We start from the raw sequence: 22963 nt of genomic DNA, 5'->3' as shown, positions 1-22963 counted from the left end.
ACTGTAATGATTTCCATTACACGAGAGTAGATGTTAAAACTTCATGCTGATTTGAACTCGGCTCTCGCCAAGATAAGCACCAACTAAGACGTAGCTTTACAGTAAACCTAATGTGATCCATATGTGTCTCCATCCATTTACGTTTCCTTCCATATGATGATGTAGATATCCTTCTGTCTGGTGTTAATGGCTGAAGTGTAATGCTGGCTCCAGGGATCAGCTTATTTTGCCTCCCTGGCGCATCAGCACACACAACGGCTGCGATGCTGGCTCCGGGGATCAACCACAGTGCGGCCTCCCCAGCGCATCAGCATGACAACCGTCTGGATTGAGCTAAGTAGGGTACATCTCTGGGGTTTTCAAGTGGGCATCTTCCATCCTCAGTGTTTCGTCGACTAGCCCACGACACCTCAAGAGGGCTCGACGGTGATTCTGGCGTCCCAGCATCACCCCCCTCCGTCCCCCACTCAACTCAGCCCAGCTTACTTACCTGTACATCAGCGTTTCTTTCTTTCTATTGTGCTTGAGATCCCCAGCCAGAATCTTTCCGTCTCAACCACAGCCAGTTGCTGCTCCTCTCTGCTGCTTCAGATAAGTTCTTCACTGTGCAACGCAACTCTTGGCCACTGAATCCGACGTCTCTGAGAAACCGGGTTGTAGAGTGTGCCACAAATCCTCGACAACCCACTTCCACTGGGTAAAAATATATATTTTAGTGCTGGGCGCCAATATCGATATTTTGATATGATTCTCCAACGATAATAATTTCCATATCGCAACACCGTTCACGCACGCTCGCGATATTGTTTACTGCCAAAAATACAAACGCAGTATGATCAGGTTAACTTTATATTAAGATACAACGAACCCTATACATACTAATCATTGTCAGTCTCGTAGGTAAACACCACACACTAAAGTATTATTTAACCATTTTATTCCATTGATTGGCATGTAGGTACCAAATGCTATTTGCATACTGCATTATTTTGAGATATGCACATGCATCAGCGGTTCATTGCATTGCAGGAAGTCAGAAAACATTGAAAGCAAAGTTTTTATGATGATTTTAGTGTTTTTGCTTTATTGTGTGGAGAGGAAGGACGCTCAGCATTATTACATAATCTGAGGGAGTTTGTGGAAAAAAAAAAAAAAAAACAACTATTGACAGAAAACAGCTTCACAGGGGCCATAGTTGGATCTATTTTTTTTAGTCATGCTATGAGGTTTAAACTAATCACATGCTAGAATTTCTAAGGACTGATCCATAAAAAAAAAAAAATATATATATATATATATATATATATATATAATGTATGTGTGTGTGTCCTCTCATGCATGTGCAGACACCAATGCCTCCATTTCAGTGTACCAGTAAAATGCAACGCAACCACTTAACACAGGCACTGAAACAGGGACAGAATATCGCAGGTGCGCTTTATTGACCAGTGTTAACATGATTTGCACATCATTTTGTCCAACAAAATCTGGTAAAATACTTGCATTGCCAACCCAATATCATTCTTCAGCGTTGTTTCTGTTCATTTCTAACATCTGTGCTTTAATTTTAAGCCAAAGATGCAATGATAAATAATGGTAGTGTACTGCCAATTTACATTTAAAAATAAAGGCACTAGTAATAATATTTAGAGGGGGAAAAAGGGGGGAAAAGACATTACTAACAGCTGCATTAGTAATGTACAGTATTTAAAAGGATGTAGCTTTGTATATATATATATATATATATATATATATATATATATATATATATATATATATATATATATAATATATATAAATAATTTTATTTCAATTCTTGTCACATCTATTGCTCCCTTTATTAGGGTCTGGCACTAGCTGGCGAATAATTGTAAATAATTAAAACAGTTGTAGTTTTCAGAGCTGATGGCAAAAGATGAGAGTACAATTAAAGTCAGATGCAGGTGCATGATAACACACACAAATGCCTCCTACCCCTGAAGCCGAAACATTTGAAAGCCAAGAAAGCATTAGTGAAGTGGCATGGTCTCAAGCTCTACACAGTCCTGCCAAGCTTATTCATGGGGGGACGTGATAATTGTTATTCAGCTGTCCTTAATGAGATACGCTGCCCAGTGGTGAAAGACTGAAGCACTCTCACTTGTCTTATGCTAATTAGGCACCATTGGAGCCTGGCTGTATTTATGTTCAATCTAATCTCTCCCGTTTGCCTCCTTAGCTACCAGGTAAAGGAGGAGATATTGTGCAGGGACCTAGGGCTATCCTGCTCCCTGCTCTAGCAACTTACGTTTAAACCCAGGCTGATGATTTAACCATTCTGGCAAACAGGGCTTTAGTTGTTTTTATAGACAACAGTCCAGATGGGATTGGATGGGATGAAAAGGGGCTGTATGTTTTCAAGCATAAAACATAGGGACACATTCTCTCAACAATTCCGCTTGTGCTGTGTTTGCTCCATTATTTTCTAAAGGGAAAAGCAATTTTGTAATGTTAAAAATGTAACAAAATTACAAAGGTGTACACTTGAATAAACTGGCTGAATTATTTAAAATGTTACACATGCATAGTAAATAGTTAGTGAATGTGACTCCTCGTGGTCTTGGTGATATAAAATACTTTTATTTTGCTTCTGAAGGGAATTATCCTGGGAGTTTGGAAGGGGTAAACAAAAATGCCAGCTGGGCTTCTCTGTTGAACACTTTTAAAATGTAATTTTATTACTGCCAGGATCAAGATCAAGAACTCTGATCTTCCAAACACACTCCAGTTAAGTCTCTGTGAAGTGGACCTTTTGGAAACTAGAAGTTACAATACAAAACATTACATAAAACTTGGAAAAAGACACAATTTATACAATTTCAAGTTTGTTTCCATGTTAAACTCCTCAACCATGATTTTCAACCATTAATATCTCAGCGATGGTAGGGAATAGAGTGGCCTTTCGAACCGAAATACTTTGTGATATTGTCTCTTAAAGATTTAAAAAGTCTTAATAGGATTAGTATTTTAAAAGATAAAAGGGTGGTCAAAATGTACAAATTTTCCCTGTGTACAATCCGAATTATAATGTAATTATTCGGCAGAATGGAAGAAAACTGTAATATCTACAGCTATAGTATGCAGTGTATGAACATGTAGGTAAGCAGTTTTTTTTAAATGTTTGCATTTTTACTTTACAGAAAACAATGCATTTAAGCTACAGTATAACAATACATAAATAAATAAGTAAATACATATTTGCAAAAAGAAATGAACAATTGATTCAGCAGTAATAAGTTATTTAAGCCAGTTTGTAGTCTCTACAGCCAATGTATAGGGCCTATTTTGCACTTGTGGAAGGATACATTCAATAAATATTTTAAAGTTTTATTGTTTTGTTTTCTTTTTACAAAATAAACATAGAAAATGTTATAAGCACAATAAACCACGACAGGGTAAGACATATCTGGGTGGTTGAAGACACTTAACCTAAATCCCTGTGCCTCACAACGCACCCAGCCCTGTGGTAAGCTATGTCTTACCGCTCACCCTGTCGTGGGTTATTGTTTACATAACAAATACTAGTATTACGACCATTTACAAAAGTTGGAAAGATATACTTTAAAACAAACGTACAATCATCCCACTGTATCCCTGTTGACGGGGAGAAGTGTAAATGGCAATTTTACTGAAGCTAATGAGGTAGCAAAATTAATTTTAAAACCAGCCTTACTAAAACATATTAACAACTTTCAACAGCAGGTGATCAGGGGGAGCAGTAAAAAATGTAATTGAAAATGGATTTTCACCGCTTCCCTTATCATTCTTTAGTTGAACTTTGCTTTGTTAAAGGTGTTGCTAAGGTTTTAAAATACATTTTCTTACCTCTGCCATTGAATACTGCCCATCACATGGATGCAGCCGAGTTATGGGTCGTGTGGCAAATCCTTTTGTGACTACAAGCTGAACTATTGACATTTTTTTTCTTTTATTGAAATATCCTGACTTTTGTGGCTTCAAGCTTAAACCATAACAATGTTTTTAATAAAGCTTTTTTTTTTAATTAATGTATTACAAAATACATCTCAGGGGTTCCATTGCATAACAAATGAATCTGTGTTATATACAGCAAATGTTTCTATGTTTGGTACATCCACTGTGTATGACACCGTATATAACGAGAGTTCCCCTTTTTAGGGGGTCCATTTAATAGCTGTGGGTGTTTCATAGGCAGAGCTATACATTCCCTGGCTCCCAGCTGTTCTCATTAAGGAATAACATTGTTATTATATTATGCAGTGTATGAATGCATGAGAACAGAATAACATGTTTGAAATATCTTGTATCTGCCTTGTGAGACAAGGATCTTTCCACAAACCAGTTGTTGCATATTGGTTAGATTTATCCTTTTAATATTTTGAAATACATAAATAAATTATAGTACAGACAATCTGTGTGTGCTTCCAGACTACCTTAACTCTGTTGCAATTAATAGAGTCTGCCTATAATGATTTCAGATAGACTGAATTTAATTCCCATGGAAAAGAACCTGTGGTTTAGTGGTGTAGCAATAGGAAGCAAAGCCTTTCACCTCTAGGTCACCAGTTCGATTTCAGTCCGTGTCAGTATTGTTGCAAAGTAATTTCTTACCTTGTATGATGAACTCCACACACTGGTCAATCATTCTATGAAGAAACCATATTACAGGTAATCTTCAGCTGATCTCTGTTGGGGCCCATGTGAATTGAGTTGTGGTGTCTGAGCCCAGCCGAGAGAGTGGACAGGTTCGGGGGGGGGCACAATGGCTCAATGCCTTTTACCTTTTGGAGAATCCAGATCAAATGGAATCCAGATCAAATGACCAGTTACAGGTTCGGGGGTGTCATATGAGCCCTCATTGGACAGAAATCCACTCATCACAAAACCGCCACAGTGTTTAGAGGAATTAGGCAGAGGTCAGTGAATGGACAGGGACATTCATTCTTCCTTAACCTGCATGTGGTAGACTCCCATTGCCACTGCTATGTGGTGTTCTTTCTCTTTGTGTAAATAAAGTGAAATGAAATTTGCAGCCCAGGTATTCAAGCAGTATACTCTAAAACAGTGGCTCCCAACCCTGGTCCTGGGTACCCCCTGGTCTGCTGGTTTTTATTCCAGCTGAGCCCTCAGTTACTTACCTAGAACCTTAATTGAACTAATAATTTGCTTAATTAGACCTTTTTAATTGTTTTCAGCTCTTAAAGAGTTGCAGAGTTCAAGTTACTTATAAAATGTTATAGCTAACTTGAACTCTACAACTGTTGAAAACAATTAAACAGGTCTAATTAAGCAAATTATCGTTTCATTTAAGGGTCTAGTTATGTAATTGAGAGCTCAGTTGGAATGAAAACCAGCAAACACAATGGGTCCTCAGGACCAGGGTTGAAAATCCTCTCTTGAGAAATTGAGGACCAGTGTAGCCCTTCACTTATAAATTCAGCACAGTTACATAACATGTTTTCCTCGTTATGTGGAACTTTTAGTCACCTGGAAAATAGGTGCGAATAATGTTTCTCAGTTTATAATTATAGTACTAACCACTGTGCTAGAGTCTGTGAAAATGTCTAACATGTCTCCAAAGGGAAGCATCTGTATTTCTAGCCATTTTGAGGGGTTAATGACTATAGAAAGGTTATCTGTGCATTAGCTAGAAAGGGGATGATATTGCTATTCAAGTGTAATTACGGATGTTCATTTGCAACTTGCAGCTATGGTAATGAGCCTAAAGGTGTATGATGGGTCATTCTTTTGAAATGGCAGAAGTATTAGTTTAGATGAACTACTTTAGGATCACAGTCTTTATGTAAATATTCCAATCAAGCTAATCACAGAAACTTGGTAGATTTGTTTTATTATTATTTGAAATGCATTATAATTTTACAAGACTACTATTACTTTTGAAAAGCAGAAATCCGATCATCTCTGATATTGCTAGAAACCACATTTTCCTCAGTGTGTGTTGGAGAACACCTCATTACCAGGAAACTTCAAAAGGCACGTGAATCCTCTAGGTTTTCCTTGTTCTAAAACCAAGCAAGTAATAATATAGTGTTCAGTTTTGAACCTTTGTCCTGGATTATATCATACTGACTAAAGAAATGATGAAATACTACTTCTGATTAGGTCCTAGTGGTGTAAATGGTGGGTCCGCATTTGTACTGTGATTGGATTACAAGACAGGAAAATCGCATCCCAGCCCACTTCTGTTGCAGCATGGTCTGCCGCTGGTTTGTTGGCTTTCCCTTGGCCACCATGAAATTCTGAGCAAATGAAGATGTCCACCTCCACTGGTTAAGGTATATTGGATCAGGAAATTGAGGTGCATTGCCATTTAAAATCATCCCATGTATTATAAAAACGCCCATAAAAAATGGTGGCTTATATTTTGAGGATTGTCTCTTATTTTTCTAACATTTTTGTATGTAACCATAGGCGGCACATCAGAGCGGGACAGATTCACTTGGTGATGTTCCTTATGGAGTGATTCGGTATTATGAATTTAGGCAATGTGGCCCATGCTAAATCTGCACTGAATGGGTTAGGGTAAGCTATTGTCTGATCATTTTTATTATCTCAACAAGGTAGTCAAAAAAGAACACGTTCTTTGTGGGCTTGCAGCCTTGTTATAGTATCAAGACTTGGGTTTCTGTTGGCAATTCCATTTTTCTGTTTTGCTGACATGATCACACCTTAGACACTGGTGGTCTCTCACCTATTGTTTATTATTTTATTTTATTTCTGCACTAAATCAAATTCTGCACTAAATCAAACTAGATTGAGAATGCACTGGGGACATATTTAGTTTACCCTTAAATCAACCTAAAATAAAAATAGTCAAACTTAATTTATTCCCATGAATTTCATAAATCTTTACTAAATAATGATGCTATACTCTCTGGTATTTCTCAAAGAAACAAATCCAGTTTTGTTTACTGCTTTTGTTGCTGCACTCAGAACTAAGTATTTTGAATACTTAGGTAAATGTTATTGGCTACACTACAATACAATAAACAGTACAATTAAAAAAAAAAAAAAAAGATTTCTGACTCAAATGTACTTTATTCAAATACCTATAATACAATAAGTAAAAACACCCAGCTCTTAGGCAAACCATTAAAACATGTTGTGATTTGCAGCAGTTCATGAGAATACAATAATATTTCTTACCATGTAAATTGAAAATTAATTTTTAAATCGCTCAATACTTCAGTGGTAATGCATATTTGTGTAAAGCATTTTATTGTTCATAGGCTTCAGCTCCTTTTGTGCTGCTTTTTCATTATTACCATTATTGATGTGAAGCTCATTGTCTTAGCAAGAAGAATAAGAATGGGAGACTCAAGGTGAAGTACGGTGCTGGAAGAGGATGTCAAGAAACGCTTCCTCAGTATCCAGCCAGAAAACCTTGACCCTAAGCTACATAAAGAACCCTCTCTCGTATCCTCTTTGCATTCACACTCTGCACGCTTAGAGTGAAAGAGACCAATTGAGTGTCGCTTGTGTAGGAGACTTTGTAATGCAGAATCAAATCCATCATTTGAACAAATTTTTTTATGATAAAGGCATAGCTTTATCATGTATAATAAGTGGATTTTTTTGTTGATGTGATTGTAGTGCATATGAAAAGTTCTAAGTTGATGTCACTGGATTCTGAAATCCCATAATCATGCAGAGTCTTTCAAGGTTTGAATATTTTTTTTGGACTCTTTTTTGTACATAGGGCTGCTGATTTTCCATTCTGGAGAATAAAAAATTCAGTTTTTACCACTTTTTATCCACGTATATTCATATAATGTTTAAGGCTGGGGCGATGCCTAATTTTTCACTATCGATTATATTTTGTTCTCCAAAAAAGCTGATGCATCGATTCATCGACGTTATGAAAGCTTAAAAAAAAACACTGTAATACATGTGGAGCTGTTATGCATATTAAATTGATTACATCAGTTTATGCATATACAGTAATAATTATATATTGTTTCTTTGCTAATTTTGCATTGATATTTCAAAAATTTAACAAGAGGTGTGTCTCCAGATTGAATTGAATTGAATTGAATTGAATTGAATTGAATTGAATTGAATTGAATTGTAGTGTAGTGTAGTGTAGTGTAGTGACTACATCCCTTACACAGTAAAGCCATCAATTTCCTTTAGGGAATGTATAGCTAGATAATGTATAGCTAGATAAATAACTTTGAGCTTGTTTCTTCATCGTCAGATGATACAATTTTATTAAGAAACAGTCATGGTTTAACATTGCAAATTATAGCTTTATTAACACTAGTACCGCCATCTGGGTCAATTTGGCCCATTTTGGAATTAAAATGTTAATTACTCTTCCGATGTAAATCGTATGTGTATGTCCGTTTTTGACTTTGCCTAAATATATGAATTAAATATCCAGATGGCGTTTGATAGCCAGAATCGCAAAAATGATAATTATAAACAGTTCTACCTAGAACCCCCACGTGGGTCAATGTGACATGGCTGCTTTTATTAACATAATGTAAGATATTCATTTTTTTTTTGGAAGTGCAGCAAACAAGACACGCCGCCTCCTCCTAGCACATGTGTTTTTTTTTTATTATTTCAAGCCTTTGTTTATAGACTGACTATGAGACAGAGATTGCTATGATTGTGGATTTGTCAAGATGCATATTCAGTGAAAGCCTAGTTGCTTATTTTTCAATGTACCTGGGAGATAACAATCCTTCATTTTGTTCCACAAAGCAACTGGGAATATACCCAAAGGAAATACTTAACCTTGAAAGTAGTTATTTTGTTTGGAATACGGCAAGCTGCACTCAGATGCATACAGCAAACTGAAATGACAGGTTGGATAACAACTTATGTGCCTAATATGAAACGTATGTTATATATATATATATATATATATATTTTATATTACTATTAGAAGAAAAAAAAAACATGTTGGTTTTACAGGTTTGTATGTACCAGTTTACATGTGTTTACACAATAGTGTTCAATGGAACTGCGTCTCTGTTTACATTCAACACAGCTCCTGGATGCAGGCAGTCAGCTGGCAGACGCGTACGCTCCTCCATAGAGTACAATGCAGCCGTCATACCGGAAGTAGTGCTATATTTTCTTTTCATGTAGTATTAGAAACAATGATTTCGGTTTTATAGTTTTGTATGTATATACCCGTTTACACCTGCACACGGGTATATGTACATACATGTTTCTTTTGAAATTTGTATTTTATTATATTTTTTCACTGTTTGTAGTCGTGCTGTATGTGTGCTTTTTAAAAATAAAGCCTTTTATGTTTAATTGTCCATTTAAATACAGTGTTTCTGCGATGCAAATGTTAGGTATGATGCTCATGAATAAACCTTTTCAGTTGTATCCGATAGTATGTCTTTCATTTTCATAATGAAGCAGTTTAAAAATGTATGGGTCAAAGTGACCCACGTGGCGGTTCTAGGTAGTTCGAAAATCCGATGGTACTAGTGTTAACTGCAGGTAGAATGGAAAGAAATAAACTAAACAATAATTAAATATGGAATTGATTTAGCTTACTTACTTCGGAAAAGCTCCGTCTTGAGCGCAGTACCATGGGTCTAAGTTTTTCAGCACAGAAGAATGCAGTGCTTTGCCATTTTTTGTTGCTGTCTTTTTTGCTTTCTTGTTCTCTGTGTTTACAACTGGCAATATGATCTTCAATGGTATTGACTCGTACATGATCAATCAAATGACAGCAAATTTTGCAGAATATCTATACGAGGATGGTGGGATACTAATCAGAAAATGTCTTAGCTCTGTCTTTCCATTCCCAAAATACATAATTCCACGATTCCGTCAGTGGAAAATTAGTAGCCCTACATTTATTTTCTCCTAGCAGACCTGTTGGAAGTATTTTATCTTGGCCTTCAGCTTTTTTTTTTTTAGTTATGGTAAAGCTCTCTTCTATAATATGATTATGAATGTGTTTTAGAAATCTGAGATTATTTTTGCAGTTAGTTGTACATAAGGGGCAGGAAATTAATGAGCTTCGACACACAATTATCTGCCTTCGTCTTGCCCTGAACAGACTACTGTATTTTGGGAGTGAGAGGGGAATTCGGTCTCAATGACCTTCCAATCCCCGTCTTTGTGTCTGCAAAGAAGCCCGTCTTTTGATTTAACTTTTACTTTTTTATTTTAATAAACAGTATATGTACAAATTATGGTATTTTGATGTATTTAGTGCTGTTGAATTACAGGCTCTCTCGATGTTTATAATACTGTTATTCGCATGCAGCTGGAAGGGCGGAATCAGGGCGGAATCAGAGCGGAATCATGCGTCTGTCTGGGAAGCCTGCAAAGATAAGAGAGTGACAGAGTAGTCATGCACGTTGGGTAATTGATTAAGTGTCATGGAATTTGAAAGGGGATTGTGCTTCCATTTTGACTGACCTGCAAAAACACAAAAAATAAGATATGCTAAGAGGAGTCCACATTAGTGCAATGGAGACTTCCAATTAAGTTTGTTTGTAAAAAGGGAAACATCTATGCAGCAAGTTGATTGTACAGTCATGCTATAAAGTGTTGTCTCTACAATAAAAGTACATTTCCATGAATTGTAACATCCTTAAAGTCTTACCTTCCTTTTTTATTCCGCAGCCACCCCAATAACAGTGTTAGGATGGTGGATGTTTTACATTGGCTTGACAATTAACTGTGCTGTTCTTCAGTAAAAGGAGACATTTACAGGCAGTCAGTCAGCTTTGAGAGAAACATCAACAGATTCTGCCTGTGTTCTCCCAGCAGATGAGGCTATTAAGATGTGATAATTGAGGAGCCTACACTAGAGATGAATAATGCATAAAAAACAGACCGTAAATATTGCTATTTTCTTTGTCGCCAGTATTACATATTTTTCATTTGTTGTGTTAATACCATTCTTTGTGTTGAATTTTGAAAATGCAGCTAGCGCTTAATCAGCCAAAAAGTGAGGGGATGTGTACTGCAAAAAGCTTGGCCTTTTGTATGTATGTTGGGAAAAAAAGCCATCCACCCATCTGCAATGGTTTTTACAGTGCTCCTTAAATATTATTTGGGTGCAAACTAAGTTTCAACAGCATTGAAGGAAGCCATGCACATGCAGACTAGTGTAATGCAAACTAAAGGGTTGCAAAAAAAATCCTGAAGCAGCAACTTGTGTAAACCTGTTAAAGATTTCACGCAACATTTACATCGCTAAAATTATTGCAAAGCTCTCGTTTAGGTTGCTTTTTTGAAACCCTCAGTCAAGGTCTAACTGTAATTGTACCCTTCTATACTCCTTCAAAGGCTTATAAAAACGAATGCTTTCCTGTTGACAAGTTTTTGCCAAACAGGAGATTAAAGGTGATTTGTCAGCCTGCAGGACAGCTTTTTCACAAGCTTGAATGTAATAAAACCTGCATATTACCGTTTAAAGATAAACAGTTATCAGCAAAAACCCTCTGATCTCCTGATATCCGCTTGTCCTTTGGGAAAGGGCCCAATTAAATTGATGAGTCATGCTCCTTAAAGACTTTTGATGTGAACAAAATCTGGATGTTTTGTTTTTCATTCCACTCTGTTGATGACTGCTGTCGACGTCATAGAAGAGCAGTTGGTGAGTTTCACCAGAAATATGAAGTTTTGCATCTGTACATTGTGCTTAGTATGATATAGAAATTCTTAAGACGATATATTTATTTTTAAATGCCATCAATTCAGAATCTAGTAGTAATAGTAGAATTAGTAGTAGTATTAGTAGAATTGTTATTGGTCTTTCCTAGTTTAATAAATTTTTTTGTAAGGTCCATTTGACTGGAAAGTTTCCAAATATAATAATAAAAAGATTAATATGACTTGTCTTTTATAGTTTGGAACATGGATTTTATTTCACAAGTAAGCTCAATTAACTAAATATTATTTAGTTAACATAAATCTAAAAGTAGTCATCAGGTTAATTAATTAGTTTAAAAAGGATGATTGTATTTACTAAAACATCTGTCTTTGTCCTGGTATTCTAGCGTTTCATTTGACTGTAAAAGTTATTATTCTTACTGAATATTTTGGGGTAGACATGTCATATTTTAAGGATCAATCGTTCACATTAATTAGTTTGCAGAAAACCTCACGATTAAACCCCCCAGTATGAAAATAACTTAATTAGGTTGTTGCTCTGTTATTTGTAATTAAGATGGCTATCCGTTGTAATTATAGTTGCTTTTTTTGGAATACAAAGTGGTTGCTTTAGCACAAGTGTATGAAGAACCTGCCGCGACAGGTTACTGTACATGGCTCTGTTAATAACAGGATTGTTGTGGTGCCAATTTCTATAGGCAATGGCCCGTTTGCTTCCCTCTTTGCACCTCTGGTGTTTTCCAAAGGATGTGGGGGAATGAGTGTGCTGTAATAAGTGATGGCACTAGGAGTGTTATAAAAAGGTTTTAATTGCCTGTCTACCTCCCTGAAATGCGTTTTTTCCTCATGTCCCAGATGTCTGTCTTTCTTTAAAAAGTCCTGTTTCAGCATTGACCCTGGGGTAATGGTGATTGATTGCAAATAACTTTGTTGCCTAGACTGGGTACCGTGACATATGGGTAACTTTGTGGTTATTTTAGTTGTCTGTGACTTTCATGCAGAATTGATGGTATCCGCTTATTGTACAACTTATTGCTACAGAGACAACCACAAATTAACCTGGCTGTTTATCTCCCCAGGTCGGCGAGAGGCAACATGTTTTGGTGACAGAAGAATCCTTTGATGCTCAGTATAACGTGGCTCACAATAAATTCTACGAGCAGGTAATGTAAAAGAAATAATGTATGGCACACTGAGTACAGCATGATCGGTGTGTCTGATATGATTTTAAAATGCCAACACTCCATCACATTTGATCTGGGCGCTACAATCTATGTGTGCATTTTCATTTTGAATCACAATTCACAGCTTTTGTAACTTTGCCTTTTTACCCTCTTTACAGTTTAAACCTCTGTGCACAGAGATGAGAGAAAGAGAATACAAATGCAAATTTGAAAGGAAGGGACAGTTCTCCCTTAGTAATGAAAGTTTCACTGCAAATAAGAGAACCAGTGCTCTACACAGTAATGGGAAAAGAGGGCCTACAGGAAAAAATGGATTGCGTCCAACAACCAACTTATTTACTTTGTCACGCCTTGGCTTTAAATTGCAGTAATCGCGCTGTGAAGGTTTGGCATTAAATCCTTGTACATGCCAACCATTCCCCTTACTGCTGGAATACTTCAATTCCCATGATGGATACAAATGAGAAGCACACAAATAATTGTTTGTTTTCTTATAAAATTGCATACAAGTCAACACATAATTAGATATTTAATTTAAAGGAGAACAAGTAAATTCAAGGTTTCAGTTTGGTTGTGGCTTTTCCCTAAAAGTCTGTTGCAGCAAGTAGCCCGTAAAATAAGATACGTGAATGTTAATTGTTTTTTTTTTTTGCCTTGCATTAGACCTCCTGGGTCAGACAATGTATAGACACTGACCTGTTATTGATTTGTCTATTCTTAGATACAATCAAACTTGTCCTTGTTAATCAGTTGAAAAGGACTAATGTACAGAGGGATTATCTTATCATTTTAATGCCTCAAGATGCAAGGGTTTATTCTTGTAAAAATAAAATGTACAATCATCCTACCTTTTTGTTTAAAAGAAAAAAAAAAAAAAAAAAAAAAAAAGCAGCAAATCTGAAGTTGGATTTGGTTAATTATAAACTCTCCACAGACAACGTGAGCCGTATAAAAGCCAACTCTCAGCTTTTCTGTGCAATAGAAAGGGGAAGTCTACAAACTAAGCCTGTTTTGGTGTGGCTTTATTGTTTTCAGTTGAATCAGTTCGTACTTTGATTCTGACAATCATTGTGTCATCTGTAAAGTATACAAGAACTTTAGGCAATAAAGAAAGATATCTGTAAATTCTGCATTTATGATGACACAACTTGATACCTATAGTGATTAGAAAGTTGTACAGTTTTATTTTAAGAAATTCATCCAGGTATCCCTTAAAGTACATAGTTAAATTATTTTAAATGCCATGCATCCTACATACTCACTCAGGTTGATAATATATATAAATGTAACCATTACCGAATGGGAATGTACCTCCTAAAGACCTGAATCCTGAATATTAAATACCAAAGCTGCATTTTGAGCCTGTGATGCAGTCGTGACCCCGCCCCCCGAGGGCACATAAGGACTGCGCTCACAGATCTCCGCGCCATTTTTCCTTTCAAGACTGACCTGACAGGAAAGCCTTGTTCAGATAAGTACAATTCCTGATTACATTTTTATTTCACATTTTATGTGTTTTTACACACTGAGACATTTTATATTATTTATGTAATTGTTTAATTACCGTTTTTGTTTTGTTGAGAAAGTATTTTCTCGTTGTGTTTTTTCTGTTTTTACGATACTGTGAGCAGGCCTGTCTCCCAACATGGTCGAGATATTCGCTTGTTGTTGCTTCCAACTTCAACTCCCGTCTGCCCATGGAGGACAAGCATGGCAGATGCTCTTCCTGCCTGGGGCCAGAGCGTGCCAAGGAGGAACTAGTTAATCGCAGCTTCTGCAAATTTTGTGCCCCTTTTCCAAGCGCACGCTGGAGAAGAGGTTATCCTGCAGCTGTAAGGAGCGTTCTGCATCCCTTACATCCCACACGCAGGCAGCTTGGCTTTCCCAGGCACGTGTGCCTGATGGGGACAAAGCACGACTGTTGGGTGCCCCAATCACTCCAGGGCATAAGTTTGGTCCTGCGGTGGATGAAATGCTGCAGCGCTCTCACCGCGTGCGGGAATCCACTAAGGAGCTGGTTTGCCAGCTTCCCAAGCGACCACCTCCAGTCCGTAAACCAATGGCCCCAGCAGCCTCAAAGACCGGAACAGCTGGCTGCGCCCGCTGCCAGAGGGAATGTTTGGGACTGGCCCGTGGCTCATAGTAGGTTCCACCGCCCTGTGCAGAGACAGAAGCCTAAGGCTAAGCAGCAGCCCTAGGAGTTTGCTGCCACAGGCCCAGGGCAGGAAGTACCTGTGGTTCACATTTCTGGTTCCATGTTTTGCCATTTGGCTTCTCTCTAGCTCCACGTGCCTTCTCGAGGTGCATGGAACCATGGAATCTTGACACCTTTGAGACTCAAAGGCATCAGAGTACTCAATTATCTGGACAACTGACTAATATGTGCCCAGTCTCCCACATGGAACTAGTGATTGGCCTCCTTCAACGTTTGGGCATTACGGTGAATCATGCAAAGAGCCAGCTCACACTTTCCCAGACAGCCTCCTATCTCAGAGTGTGCTTGGACCCTGGGTCCATGCTGGCCACTCTGTCGGACGCCAGAGTGCACAGAATAGCCGCCTGTTTGGAGCTCTTTGAGCTCAACAGAGTGCTCACGATGATAATGTTCAGAAACTTCTGGGCCTGATGGCAGCCCAGACCCTTCCATTGGGTCTGTTGCGCATCTGCATTCTGCAGGCCTGGTTCAACAGCAGGGTTTTTCAGCCCATGTTGAACCACAACCACCTATTGACAGTGTCCCGCCACTCTCTTGGTGGAAACAGCCGGCCCATCTACGCCTAGACGTAGCACTGGGCAGTGTCACCAGAAGGGAGCCTGGGCAGCTCAGAGTGGAGGCTTCACCCTGAGGTGGTGAGCCTCATCTGGGAGATGTTCGGGAGAGCAGAGTTAGACCTCCTTGCCTCCCAGGAATCAACCCACTGTCCCTTTTAGTTCTCCATAATAGGAAGCGGAGAACCGCTGGGAATAGATGCCTTGGTACACCAGTGGCCGAGGCATCTGTTATACGCCTTCCCACTGCTCACCCTGCTCCCGCTGAGAAAATCAGGAAGGACCAGGCCAAGGTGCTTCTAGTAGCAGCTGTTGAGCAGCCAGCCGTGGAGACTGCCATCGCGTCGTGACCTGCTCAGTCAGGCACAGGGGACCTTATGGCATCCCAACCCATCGAGCCTGCAGCTCTGGATCTGGCCCCTGAACGGCTGCATTTAAGCCGTCTGGGTTATTGACACCCTCTAAAATGCCAGAGCAGCGTCCACGCATTCCCTGTATGGGTACAAGTAGGTTCAACCCCACGATTAATAATACTGTAATTTTTGCAGGACCTGTTTCACGAGGGGAAATCCCCCTCTACATTTAAAGGGGGTGGGGTCACGACTGCATCACAGGCTCAAAGAGCATCTTTCGTATACAATATTCAGGATTCGGGTTTTTAGGAGGTACATACCCATTCGGTAATGGTTACATTTCTATTTCAGGGAACCAGGGTTATGATAATAACCAAACATTTTTCATGATGTGCTTTTTGCACTGCACACTATAGCTTTAAAGTTTAATGTTTGTTTTGTGAAAATACTTGATATGACAAAACAGTGGACATAGTGCACCAACTTTGAATTGTATTTCACTAGTCAATAAATATGTTAACTGCCTACGCAGAATCCAGTAATAGCCCTTTCTCAAGGCAAGCCATAGTAATAAACAAAATAAGCAGGTGATGTCAATTGTAGTAGACATTGCTAACTCAGCACTATCGATCCCCATAGATTTAAGGGGCCTATTTACAAACTTGTGCCATTTGAAAATCAATGAAGTTTTCTATTGACCCAACCTGCAGTTGAAATAACCCCAGATGATTTTTATGCTTTGTAAATTTGTGAATTTCCAGGGGTGGCCTGAAATTCTTCATATCTTGACTTGTATTTCAAGGCTAGCTTTCACATTCAACTACTGAGGGAAAATTGATAGCATTTTTAAAAACTGACTGTCTTCATACAGCTCCTTTGTACTGTAACTCAACCTGCAGTCACCGTTGTCACTTTTTATGGTTTTGTTTTTTATTATTTTATTTTATGTGTTTGTTTGATTTATTTGCTACTGTTGTGAAAATAATTCTGCTCAATTTAACTCCTTGTATGTGTGTGTGTTTGTTTATACAGGTTTTGGTCCCCAAAAAGCCTGAGTTTAAGGGCAAAATGATAGAGGTGGATATTTATGAAACAGGCAAACATTTTATGAAGGGACAGCCAGTGGGTGATGCCAATGTCTTCACTCCATCCATTGCCAAACCCTTAGAGAAGGGAGAAGTTTCTGGGCTTATCCATGTAAGTACATTTTCCAATGTGTAATGCTTGCGTAATGCTTGCATTTGAACTTCATACAGCTGGCAGCCTGCAAAGAGCCTTCAAATAATAAAGAACTGCCGAATTCCTGCACAGGTGTTGTGCATTCAAATTCCAGGGGCATCACTCTTTTCTGTTTGTTCTAAAAAGTCTACAGTGTTGTGGTCTAAAATCAAATATAATCTTGCCACTACCGGCACAGTTAGTTTTACTGCAGACCTGTGTTTGCAGTTTATTTACTGAAAATGAATTCCAAATTGCTTTACACACCATGCTGGTGATCTAGATTGTGTCACAAACAAAGTTATCCTTAAGGTGCACTGAATAAATTCAATGTGTTTTTTGTTTTTTTGTTTTTTTTTTGCGAGGTAATCATTTAATGTGCCTCACCAGTTTTTTTTTATTCTTCAATATACATTTTGAGCTGCTTTTTCATCAGACATGTTTAGTTTTTCAATTTGTCTTTTGCAAAGGCTGCAGTTTTTAAATGTGATAGCAGTACTGAAAAAACTGTAACCAAATGAATGGTTAATTTAATTAACTGCATATTTCAATACAAAATTGCATTCCCTTTGCTATTCATCCAGTACAAAACCTTTATTGCCTTGAAAAACTGTTTGTCTTAAGAGTGCACTTTTGTAGGGTATGTTTTGTTTTTCTTCACAAAAACACACATTTATAGAGAAGTCATTAAGTGTGTATAATTAATTTGGGCACCCATTTTATCAATTATGTATGTATCTGCACAGTAACTGCTAATTATATAGAGATCAAAGTAGGCGGTAACTGTAAATAAACCCATCACAAAGAAACAAAGGAGAAATAAAAAACTTTATAGTAATTTTGGAGAGAGAGAGTGAGTAAATATGGACTGGAGAGGAGGGCTATAGTAGAAAATTATTGACCCGAGGGAAGTATTGCTATAATGCCCGAAGCCACAGGCTGAAAGCATTGCAGCCTGGAGGTAACAATAGTCTTCCATTTAATTTTCCACTATGGCTGAGTCTGCAGTACATATTTAATATATGAATCAGAAAATAAGTAAGGCAAGGTTGGATAGTAAATACGACTTTATATATTGTCTTTAAATATAGCTGATTATAAATAAATATTGACATATGTTTTGTTTTAACATAGATGATACAACATAAGTAAATAAATAAATAACAGAAAATGTTTTTGAAGTTCATACTGTATAGTTAACAAAGTTTTTCTAAGCCTCTGTCTGGTTTGCCGACTGCTGCATAATCCAGTTTATATCCCGCCCGTCATTTGTTTTGTCGAGTTGAATTTGTTTGAATTTCAGAAAGACAGAAAGCAGTGACAGTGACATTTTAATCACCATTTTAGTGTTTGGAGCATCTTTCTTTTGTAGTATATTTTGTAATTCATTTTCTGTTAAATCACAGTATCGGTATTCAGCCATTTTCTCTTTATGAAGAGTGCTGGGGAGAAAGTCATTCCTTTGAAAAAGGGTGGGACTAACTGATGTGAACCAATCACATGACAGACCGAGACTATTGACCGGTGTTGTAAGGATGTTAGGGAAAAAGTTCAATCTATTCCTCCTGTGATGAGGATTTAACCAATCACAGGCCAGGATTTCCAATCACCGTATTCCTTCGAATTTAAGACGCACTTTTTGAACAATTTTTTGCTTCTTAAAAATAGCCTGCCAAAAAAGACGAACCAAAATGTTGCTGCACGATTTAGAATCATCCATGACATACAGGCAGCCGTTTTCAAAGAATCGTCATTAGCTTCCTGAGGAATTCAAAGAGAAGCTTTTACAATTTCACCATTTCTAACAAACAGTACCAGCTTGGACAGATCAGAAATGCTGATCAGACACCCGTATTTTTCGACATGCAATACCACTGTTCATAAATTGGGAGAAAAACAGGTGTGAGTAATCACGACTGGAAATGAGAAGCAGTACATAACTGTAATGATCTGTGTGATAGCAGACGGCCGCAAACTGCCTCCATACGTGTAATTGAGGTTGTATCTTTGAAAATGCATATTTATTTGATGTTTTATTTTTTCCTCAAATTGAGGGTGGGAAATTTAGGCTGTATGTTACACACAATAATATATATATATATATATATATATATATATATATATATATATATATATAAAAATATTAGGGCTATTCAGATTAGTCAGACCGATTTTAATCAACTAAAGAGTTGATCGCAGAATTTCTTTTTTTCTTAATGATATAAAATAAAATCAACCAATAGAACTGCATTTTCTCTGCAGCAGTCCAATCATAAGTGAGCAGAGGCGGGACATAAACAGTTGAAGGTATTCTCTGCCTCAGTTGAAGGTCGAGAGTTGGTTTAACCAATAGGACAGTCAAAGATCTGCCCCCCTTGTTATGCAACTGTCCAATGTTAGTGAGCAGAGGCAGGACATAAATATGCTTGGGTAAGCAGTGTAAATATAGCTGAATTTCGCACGATATTGCTTATTATAGAGACCGTTATTGAGAATTATATCGAGTACTTCAAAGTAATATTTCGAATTGATTTTTACAAATTTAAAAAAAAATCATCAGACAACAGAGACATTGTAGTCGATTTGGTTACGAATAAATTTTCAAGAAGAATTTTCTCAGAAAAATTGGAGATTGTTAAAGGGAGGTATACAGCACAAATACTCAAAATGACACAGGAAGGGAAGGGATATACTCGCCACTTCCAAAATTCAAATTATGAAAGGTATCCGTGGCTTACCGGTAGCTGTCAATTAAAGGTATATACTACTGGAACTCTTTTGTTCAGTACAGAAAAGGCGGTACGAACAAAACTGGCAACAGCAATCTAGGATAACGAAGTCAGCACAAAAACATGCACGTTCCCAAAATCACGTGCAAGCCACTGTAACACTCAGAACTTTTGGACAAACCCGGATTGATATTCAACTGGATGAGTAGAATCGTAGGGATACAATACATCACAATGAGCAAGTAAGAAAAAACCATTGTGAGGTTCTTAACCCTTTGCGGTCCATTTATTTAGACGCGCTATTTAAAAGTATTATTTTTCACAGTAAAACAGGTTTAAAAGGCACTGCATATCAACAGTACACTCAGTACTGTATCTCCAACCCCGCCCCACCCCTTGTTCGCTGTATTTTTCACATACCTCTTAATAGTAGTACATACCGATAAATCATCTCCTGATCACTCGTTTTATCACCAAACTCCTCAATAATGCGATCCAAGTCATTATTTTATTACTATAACTTCTCAAAAAAGCTCTGCAAATGTCTGTGGTATTCTTTGAGCGCTGGATGCGGAAGTAGCTATCTTGTTTGTTTATGTCCGTGTTATCTATGTGGTGCTGGGGCTATCTGTATTCATGCGTTACGTCCCTTTTTTTTTCGGCTTCTCTCGGCTCCTATCGGTCTCACTCGGCCATTGAATGGTTTTCTCTGCTTTTTCCGGAGAAAAAACGACTAGAGACCTGTTTTTTACGTCTTTTTGATGATTGGACCGAAAAGGGAAAATTGCAATGTCGGACCAGGTCCGACATAGGACTGCAAAGGGTTAACCTCCTCCTCATATAAGTGTTCCGTTTAACCACTACAGCTTTGAATAAAAAAAGTTTGTTTGAAAAACTGTGTATACATTATTTGTAATTCAACAAAATGTGATATTATTGGTAGGGGGTGAATACTTCTGCAAACCACTGTATATATACAGTCAAACTTGCTCATGTGACCACCTTCATTTCGCGACCACCTGGTCTAAGTGACCACTTTAAATTCCTCCCAGTGATATTTGTGCTTTTATTTAACTGTATTAAGCAACCACCCGTCTAACGCGACCAGCGACCACAATTCTTTTACCCAGCAATGGACTCAAACCTGTATTAAGCACCCTTACACAGGGCTATTGTTATATGAAAATATGGTTTTAAATGGTATGTCCTAAATTCAAAGGAATATGGTAACCATTTTAACTGTCTTATCCGTAACCAATAAAACAACAGCGCGCTCTTGTGAAGGTAGAGAGAAAACGTGGAGAAACAAAAGGTCCTCCCTAAAAGACAGTAAATGCCAGAAAAACTGCTGAAAAATTTGGCACTAGAAAGATGCAGATACAGCATTTTGAAACGGAAAGAACGAGGGCTTGAAGTTTTAGGTTTTTATTTTTGTTCACATTACCTTGATGTCCTCATTGACTTGCTGATTCTGTATCACCGTCTTCATTATTCGAACATGAGAGCAAGCAATAACATTAATCACTTTCCCCAGATGCCACTTTAACTTGCATTTCGTTCTCGCACTTGCCTGGGAACTAGGTAGCTTCCAATGTGTCTGTTTCGCATTGTGTTGTTCTTTCCCGCTAATTTAACAGAATGTTCTCATAATTAGGATGTAGCGGCTTAAGACATCAAGGCAAACCGTTAAAAGGAAAATAAACACCGAAACATTCAAGCCATACTTAGAAGAGTATGAAAACAATGTGCGTGGTAATCGAAAAAGATCTTATGCTTATTCTGGCATTGGTTTCAGGATGCAATGAATCAACACGTACCTGAAAGGCAGACACAGGCATTGAAATTTGCAAAGGATTAAGTGACCTGAGACAGGCAAGCATTCATTACATTCACAAAATAATGCATTATCTAAATGAATGTTACTAAATTACATACTTCCTTTTGTTCATATTACATCTTCTGGCTTTTACAATGTATGTAAGACATACATAATTACAGGAAAGCATGTCAGAGACAAATAGAAAATTCATAAGTTATGGGCCCTCTTTTAAGAGACCACCTGTGTTAAGAGGCCACTATTAGACTGCCCCTTGAGTGGTGTCTTAATACAGGTTTGACTATATATATATATATACACCAGTAAATGATGTCCTTATGTGTAAAAGCAGAAATGACCATGGTATCAATGTATATAATATAATGATGGCATGAAATAGTGATTTAGTGAAAGTTTACAGTCATAATGCTTCAGTATCATACTGGTTTTATACTGTTTTCAGTTTTATACCTTTTTACAGCTTGAAACAAAGAAGGGGATTCTTGGCAAACTAAGCTAAAGCAGTTTCTCCTGCCTTTAAAATAATTTAAAAAAGAAACCTCACTGATTACCTGACACTGCTTTTCATCTGTCTTATTTCTGGTGTAATAAAAACTAAGCATGGTGATTTGCTGAAATCAGTAACAGATATCCTGGGTGATAAATTGTACTTAAGGGTTCATTTACACACCATTAAGTCAGTTTATTCATCAAACTACAAACCTGAAGAAGCATTTTCTGACACCAACTCTTGACTGATGAAATGTAATTATTAGGGGACATTTAAAGGTCAAAATAATAACTCCAGCAGATTTAAGCACCCAACATCATAATGGCTTGACAGAAAATTAATTGAAAAGTCGCTTCTCTTTAGAATAAAAAAGCAAAAGAAATTGTGATAATAATAACAGTTAAGTGTTGGAGTGTTGGGGTGTCGGTGGGGTGGGTAGCAACGGCGAGTGTTGTCAATTGTAGCCTTTTGCCAGAAGAACAGAAAACGCACTTTGAAATTAAAAACATTATGTCATGAGACCTCTATTTTGTGCCTTGGTAAACATGTCTGCCTGCCAGTGCCTTTTTTATGTTCCGCTGAACCTGAGCTGTAAAAGCTGACGGAGTGTGAAATTAAAATGTGTATCACATTTCTGAACATCATTTGATGTCCTTTTCTCCAGTACAAATGTTCAGAGGTGCTTCTCTGAAAAATAACATGTAGTCACAGATTAACAGATGGAAGAAAATAGTGACAGTGTA

The 22963-nt window shown here is 37.6% G+C and overlaps 1 protein-coding gene across 1 annotated transcript in view; it reads left to right on the top strand.

The window, feature by feature from the left end:
- cdkal1 (CDK5 regulatory subunit associated protein 1-like 1) overlaps positions 1-22963 on the top strand; it is a 433346-nt gene that overhangs the window by 398085 nt on the left and 12298 nt on the right. The window contains exons 13-14 of the mRNA XM_034058608.3: positions 12720-12803; positions 16979-17143. Coding sequence (XP_033914499.1) covers positions 12720-12803; positions 16979-17143 — 249 coding nt within the window. The remainder of the gene's footprint in view (positions 1-12719; positions 12804-16978; positions 17144-22963) is intronic.

Source organism: Acipenser ruthenus, chromosome 3 (assembly GCF_902713425.1).
Source record: "Acipenser ruthenus chromosome 3, fAciRut3.2 maternal haplotype, whole genome shotgun sequence".
NCBI classification, from domain to species: Eukaryota; Metazoa; Chordata; class Actinopteri; order Acipenseriformes; family Acipenseridae; genus Acipenser; species Acipenser ruthenus.
This window is presented reverse-complemented; position numbering and strand designations above follow the sequence as displayed.